The sequence below is a fragment of the Prosopis cineraria genome, unplaced genomic scaffold, assembly GCF_029017545.1.
Source record: "Prosopis cineraria cultivar Desert tree isolate PC_DT_omini unplaced genomic scaffold, ASM2901754v1 PC6, whole genome shotgun sequence".
NCBI lineage: Eukaryota > Viridiplantae > Streptophyta > Magnoliopsida > Fabales > Fabaceae > Prosopis > Prosopis cineraria.
Genome location: NW_026555337.1, coordinates 34,402,089 through 34,410,474, shown reverse-complemented (window position 1 = coordinate 34,410,474; position 8,386 = coordinate 34,402,089). Strand labels below are relative to the sequence as shown.

At 27.0% G+C, this 8,386-nt stretch overlaps 1 protein-coding gene across 1 annotated transcript; it reads right to left on the bottom strand.

Annotated features, from left to right (window-relative positions):
• Positions 1-2,740: 2,740 nt before the first annotated feature.
• Positions 2,741-3,663, bottom strand: LOC129312664 (uncharacterized). The gene has a single exon (XM_054955339.1). The coding sequence runs from the start codon at positions 3,601-3,603 to the stop codon at positions 3,196-3,198; it is 408 nt and encodes a 135-aa protein (XP_054811314.1). The 5' UTR covers positions 3,604-3,663; the 3' UTR covers positions 2,741-3,195.
• Positions 3,664-8,386: the final 4,723 nt, after the last annotated feature.

The window sequence follows — 8,386 nt, the reverse complement described above, 5'->3', positions numbered from 1 at the left end:
TTCGCTCTATCAAGTTTAATTTTTATATATTTGATTCATTAAATTTGTCCCAATTATTAATTTATTTTTTTAAAAGAGGTAATATTATTAAATTTTCTAACATGGATAATAAATATTGATCATATCCATATAAATAATGAAATGAATGTCTTATTTATTGTAATAAAAAATAAGCTAAGAAATTTCAGAATATATATATAATATATAACAAGAACACACATAAGCATTGATAAAAATTGACCTGAATTTGAGGGCTCATTTTTTTTCTGATTTAATTCACATACTTGTTAAGTTATCAATATACTTTACATGTTATATTAATTTAGAGTTTATTTATATTTTAAAATTTAAAGAATGTAGCTAACGTGAAGAATTAAGAAAATACACAGAATTATTTTAATAAAAATTAAATTTGATGGATCACAAATCGATGATTAATATGACATGAAAATTAAAAAGTTTGATTATTTCTAATTTAAAATATATATCCAACTTATCAAGCTCCCTTTTGTTATCCTGTGGCATGAATGAAAATTCAAATCAATCTAGATTATTTTTGTTGCATTTGAACCGTTGAAGATTATTGTTAAACAAAAACCTCAAATCTTTCGCATCATGTATATTGCCGTAGATCCATCCTTGGACAAATTTGGTGGGTTTGAAATTTAAAATTCAAGACAAAGGATAATTTAATTTGTGGGTGCAAGTTCTTATTGGGTCGAGTTTTGACTAAAATTGTTGGAGCTACCATTAGGTTACTACTGTTAATTCACATGCAAAGCATTGCAAGTTCATGAATTTCCAACAATACCATATTTAATTTTTTTTAATTAATTGATGGAGGTCTCTTTTTTTGTAGCAAATGCTAGGAAAGGGAAAAAAGTGATTTTTTTTTTGTTTTCATTATCATATAAAAATAATTGATAGCAGGATTAAATGAAAAATTAATTCCTAAACTATATGGTCAAAAGTATTTGAGATCTTAAATTTATTTTTAGTGTAATATTCCTTTTAAACTTTTAAAAATAGTGTAATTTAATTTTTATTGTTATAAAAATTAACTCAATTATTAGTTGACTAAAATGATAAAATACTACCCTCAAAAATTATATAAAAGAGACTAAAAATTATAATAAAATGATCAAAAATTATAGAAAATGATCAAGAAATGTATGATATAATATACGTCATGTGCTTCACGATACATGCAATATATTTCTAAATTCAATGATTTTTCCCCTCTAAATGTTCCGAAATAACTTTGAATTAAAACTTACTTTTGAAAGCTCAAATGTGTTTATATTGTTCATTTTCCACATGTTAATTTGTTAAATATATGCATGATTATATATGTATATCTCCAATACCTGTATTCTAAAATTTTAAAATTTGTCACATTAAAAATCTTTATATAGGTGCATCAAATGATGCAGAGACAATATATACTCTTATTTTTTGAAAAATGAAAAGACAAAATGCGGCGCACTTCTCATTCTTGCAATAAAATATAAACTATAATTATATTTACAGTGATTTATGTAATGACAAGTATTTTGTTTGTCATAGGAAATGATCCCTCTTCTGTCAAAATCCATGATAATTAATTTGATAAAAAAAATAATTGCTAAAAGAAAAACTTATGCTCTTCTATAACTTTTGTCTTAATGAAATAGCTCAATATTTGGAATTATAATATGTATGTATCAACACATCAGGCATTATATTTAAATCTTAAATCTAGTCTCATACAACCTTAAAAAAATGTTATGAGGTATCTCGTCAACCTTTCTATTCTTAGCCTATTAACAATAGTTTTTGAAAAATAATAGAACAATGTATCTCCAATGGACAATGATGTAAAACAAAGTTAATTAATTAATGCTTTAGTCATCAATATTAATGTAGATGATAAAAAAGAAAATATCATGAAATAATATTAAATTCAAACTCATATTTTACTTAATTTTAAGTGTTTTTATATCAAGCTAAGTAATAATAATTTATACAGTTTATATATATTTTTCACCACTCCATTGATACACACACACCTGAGGAGATTAATTAAAAAACAATGCCACAAAAACAATTCGAATATGACATAACTTGTGTGTGTGTGTGTGAAACATACTTGACCCAATATTTTTTCTTATTACTCTCCCAACTTTACACAAATGTTAATACCATTAACAACTAACTCTGGGAGATTTAAAAATTAAACTTATAATTTTTTTGAAAAAACATAATCTTTAGTCTTATAGTTTTATTGGGTTTTACTTTTAATTCCTACAATTTTTTTTAGAGTTTTTAGTCATTATAGGGACTAAAAACACTGAAAAATAAAAACAATAAGAACTTGAAAAATAAAAATCACTCAATCTTTGTGAAATTATCGAGACTGAAAACATAAAAAAAATGTATAAAGACTAAAAATAAAGCCCGATGAAATTATAAGGATTGATAATTGTATTTTTTTTCTCTTTTTTTGGTCTACTACTAGAGTCATAAATTTTGTTTTGGAGCAAAAAAGACAAATTTTATTAATATCAACAAAAAAAATATACAATCACTAATCCCCTGTAACCCAAAAAAAAAAAAAAACAGAGAGCGTCTAACAATGAAAATTGATGCCATTTGACAATAAAGCATGTTGAAGATTTCAACTCATAAATTTTTTTATACAACAACTAGCTCATAAATGCCAAAGAAAATTGATACCGTATTAGTAAAGGTACAATAATTTTATATATTTCTTCACAAGCACATGGTTTTAAATCTCATTATCAATATCAATGTGAGGTCTCATTGATTGGTAATTGAATCCTCTTGAAATATAAATCCTTTGAAATACTTCATCATAGTGATGATGTAGAGAGAAATAAAAATTAGAAAAATAAAAGATCTCTCACTTTCAAACACATAAAGCCACGTAAGAGGAATCTTGATTTTCTTTCTATATATCTCTATTTCATACATGAAGTATTCAAGGATATTCAAATTAAGATCAATGAATTACATTTGTGTTCCTCACAACACAATTAAATGGTACAAAGTCCAGTTACGATGATTGTCACTTGACTTTGCATTATTTAATTGTGTTGTGAAGAACTTGAGTGTAATTCTTCTTTTAAATATAATTCATAAACACTTTTTCACTAAAAAATCAAAAATCAATAAATAAGTCTACACAAATGAAATTTAGAACGCATCAAAGCCCAAGAAATCCAACACAAGTTGTTCATTGAGCACTGGCTCCACCATTGAGGAACTGGAATAATCTGGTAATTTCATCCAAGCTAGAGCAGCTTCTTCTTTTACCCTCCATTGTTGTTGCTGTTTAAGCTCCAAAGAAGAAGAAGAATTATCAGAAGACGAAGACGAAGACGATGAACCCTTAATTGTTATAAACTTATCACCATTATTATCCTTCTGACGAGCTTCTTCCTTCTTCTCCATGAAATTAGCTTCTGCGACATTGGAACATTTCCCTGTGAGCTTCTGAACCAGAGCTCTGAAGTTCGAAGCACTCGTCTTCACCTTCATAGGGCTCGATATGTACGTCACTTTTATTCCCTTCTCGCTCTTCTGATGCCTTCTACTCTTCATTATCTCAGATAATTAAAGAACAAGTTAATTTGGGGAATTAAAGAAGAAGATGGTTTTGACAATTCACTAACTGGTTGATGATGATGATGAGGAATAAATTAAAACCCTAAACATATATTTATATGAAGTGGGCGACGTTGATAGCTTCAAAATGTAAGTTTCCAGGAAATTAGGGGTGAGACTGAAATGATTGAAAGAAAGAAAGAAAAAGGAAATTAGTTATGGTGGTGACGATGATGGATGGTGGAAAACGAAGGTGATGCGAAGCTCAAGAGATATAGAATATTCCTATGGGGCTGCTCATTAAGTTAATGTACAGGACCCGTAACTTTGTAGATTTTTTTCTCTCTTAGCTTGTGGTCTTAATTTTTCTTTTTGTCTATGTTATGTTTAAAAGATATCTTCTAGTTTTTATTTAACTTAAGAAATATACTTGTTATGATATGTTATTTGTTATGTTGAGATATTATTTATTAAGATTTATTTTTTTGAGATTTAATAAGGAATATTCTCTCCAAACCACAATATAAACTATTTTCTAGAAATATCTTTGTCTAAAATATAGAATATTGGGTAAATTTTATTTTTTTATTTATACCCTTTTCTTTTTTTTTTTAGTTCCTTGTATTTAAATGCTACTACCTTTGTCCCTGCATATAAGGTATTTTCTAGATATTTATGTTGTTCCTAAATATAAATGGTGTTATAAAAATTTTAAGTAATTGGACAATTTTACTTTTATCTTGAAAAAGAGAAGAGATATTAATTGTGTGCTTTGCTCACAATGATAATATTAATTATGACATTTATTAGGGACAAAATTGAAAAAATGTTATGATTTTATGAGTTTTCAATTAAATAAAAAACTTTATTAGTATGCAAAATTTAATTAAAATGTTTTATATATAGAGATAAAGGAAGTACATATTTAAGTACAAATTTATAAGGAACTCTTGAAAGGGCATAGATGAAAAGACGTAGATATTTTTAAAAAATTAAAATTTCAACTAACATTTAACAATGACATATACATTATAGTTTGGATGAAGTATTTGTATTCATTAGTCATTATTAGAATATTCATTAGTTATTATTAAGGTTGTCTATACATTATAAGCTTATTATATCAACACTTTTTCAAGTCTTTTTTCTTTTATGACTTCTTTTAATACTTTAACTATATACTTTATTCTAGAAAAAATTGCATATTTACTCAATATATAGCATTCCTTCATGTCTCTTTTATAAGTCATTTTTAACCATCTTATTATCAAGGCTGAGGAAGGACATTTAACTTATTATTTACTTTTTCTTAAAATGAAAAAAAAATAACTTTGCCCCTATTGAACAGCGAAATATAATATTTGGGGAGTAATATTGAAATTAAATTCTCTTTTTATTGTAATTTTCAATAGGGATAAAATTAAATTAAGAACATTTTATATGACTTATATTAATAATTAAAGAATTATTTTAGAAGATGTTTTATAATAACATGTAGTGTATGTTATTAAATTTCAAAATGTTTCAAAAGAATTTAAAAAAATTGTGTAAAATTTCTTTTTTTTTGCCACAAATTATGTAAATTCAATTACATTAAAGATAAAATGGGTGTTTAGTTAATTTAGAAATTTGCATTTTAATTCATTTTATATTTTTATTGAGAAGTTATCATAATCATCTTATATGAAGTATATCAATTTGCATTTATTACACATTCCTATTAGAAAGTTTTAGAATTATTACATTGGGATAAAGCAACTTTGAGTTCCTTATATTTGAAAGTTATATGATTCGATCTCTTAACTTTAATTTTTGTCATTTGAATACTTAATGTTTGCTTGAGTTATCAAGTCACTCCTTTAAATTTTATAAGACAGAATAATCCTAAAAAAAGCTAAAGTGAAAATTATATTGCCAACGTGAAATATGCATGTGGATTAAATAAAACACATCAGCCAAATTTGCCAAGTCTTAATCACCTATTAAAAAGCCACCACAGCGATGATAATATAATAAATAATGAAATTAAAATTTAGGGTCCAAATCGATAGAACTCCCAAATGTAAAAGACTAAAAATTGTTTTATATGTGTTATATTGAATATTATTAAAAAAATATTATATTATTTCTTTGGGATTAAGCAAAAAGATTCTAGGAGCCTGGACATAATATGTGATCCTCATGATTCGACACCTTATTGCGTGGCTTTGTGTTCATCCAACAAGTGGTCACGTGCGCAGCCAAAGATGACCAGGAAATTAAGTCGCCTCTTCTTTTTTTTTTTTTTTTTGGTGAGAAGGAAATTAAGTTGCATTGTTATGCAATAATTAAGGTAAAGTTTCACTTTTTAGGATCTAGAAATGCATGGTTTTGTTCTAAATTTTATATTTTACAGTGATAATTAATATACTTTAATATTTGTTATGAATATTATAAGGATAGTGGATGTCCATCTTCATTATCTCTTCATCTTTATTTTCTCCCATGAAACTCTCACTATCTTGAGAGTTGATTGCCCTCCCATGAAATTCCCACCATCATGAGAGTTAATTATCCTTTATTTGCTTTTATCATTTATGTAACTTTTAATGTGTAAGCCCATGCTTATAAATAGGGCATATAATTTGTATTGAAGGATAATAATTCATAAGAAATTCTCTCATTATCTTGTCTCTATTTTTTCTCTCAATATCTTTATTTTTTAGTTGTTAATTTTATAACACATTATCAGCACAAGAGCTCTGATAATCTATAGGTTTTGTAGCAAGGTTTCTCATTGCAAGGTAATTTTTATATTCATATATGATTTGATATATTTTCTAACCATTTGATCCTTTTAATCTTGTTTAATCTTGAATATTGTCTAACTCTGATCATATTTTTATTATAGTATCTATATGTTGAATCTTTCGAAACGTGAGTTTATGGCTCTTGACATTACTGGGAAAAATTATCTATCTTGAATACTAGATGCAAAAATCCATCTAGATGCCAATGGTCTTAGAGACACAATGAAGGATGGTAATCAAGCATCCAATCAAAATAAGGCTAAAGCCATGATCTTTCTTCGTCACCATTTACATGAAGGGTTAAAAACTGAGTATTTAACTATAAAAGATCCTCTTGTTCTTTGGAATAGTTTACAAGAAAGGTATGACCATCAAAAAACTGTAATTCTTTCAAAAGCTCGTTATGATTGGATGCATTTACATTTGTAAGATTTTAAATCTGTGAGTGAATATAACTCTGTAATTTTTAAAATCAGTTCTCAACTAAAATTATGTGGAGAAAAAGTCATTGATGATGATATGTTAGAAAAAACATTCTCCACATTTCATGCATCCAATGTGTTCCTGCAACAGCAATATCGTGAAAAAGATTTTAAAAAATATTTTGAATTGATTTCTTGTCTTCTTGTGGTTGAACAAAATAAGGAGCTTTTGATGAAAAATCATGAATCTCATCCAATTGTTTCTACCCCATTCCCTGAAGCGAATGTAGTGCCAAACGAATTAACTCGAGGTTATGGCCGTGGTTGTGGCCATAACTGTGGACGAGGTCATGGCTGTGGCCGTGGTTGCGGTCGTGATAGTACATCTTTCCATCAGAAGTGGACAAACAATGAAGAGAAACAAAATAAAGGAATAAGTGGGGATAATAATAATAATACTAAAAATTTGTGCCATCGTTGTGGTGATAAAGGTCATTGGTCACGTACTTGTCATACTCCAAAACATTTGATTGATCTTCACCAAGAATCGCTTAAAAGTAAAAGTAAAAACAAAGAGGCAAAGATAGAAACATATTTTGCTTCTGAAGAAGGTGATTCTAATTATGGTGACATGGATGCTACTCATTTAGATGTTGCTGATTTCTTTGCCGATGCTAATGGAAGAATTGATTACCTGATTGGGGATGAAAATGTTCAGAAATAAATGTTTTAGATATTGATATTGTTAAATTTTATAATTAAGTGTCATTTTAATTTTCTTGCATTGGAATAAAGAATTTACTTATAATTTTTTAGAGAATTTACTTATGATGTTATTGTTTTTTAATGAATAAAGTTTTTGTATTCCATATTTTAATTATATATTTTTATGTTTTTCTTAATGAAGAATGAGTATTCATTTGATTGGTAACAACGACAATAATGGAGATATGTGTCTCGTTGATAGTGTAACAACTCATACAATACTCAAAAATAAAAAATATTTTTCATCTTTGGTAATGCAAAAGGCTAATGTTCAAACTATATCCAAAAGTATAAAGATGATTGATGGCTCTGGAAGAGCTAATATATTGTTGCTTAGAGGAACTAAATTACACATTGATGGTGTATTTTATTCTACTAAATCTAGTAGAAATTTATTGAGTTTTAAGGATATCCGCAGAAATGGATACCATATTGAGACAGCAAATGAAGAAGAAATAAAGAATACCTTATTATTATGAATTTAATTTCTGGTAAAAAGTGCACACTAAAAAAATTACCTACATTTTTTTCTGGCTTGTACTACACATTTATTAATACAATTGAAATACATGCTATTGTAAACCAAAAGTTTACAAATAGTAATAAATTTAATGTTTGGCATGACCAGTTAGGCCATCTCAAGTCAATTATGATGTGAAAGATAATCGAAAAATCACGTGGACATTCATTGAAAGGTCAACAGATTCCACAATCCCATGATTTTTCATGCGCTACATGTTCTAAAGGAAAGTTAATTATTCGACCATCACCAACAAAAATAGAAAGTGAGTCTCTCACATTTCT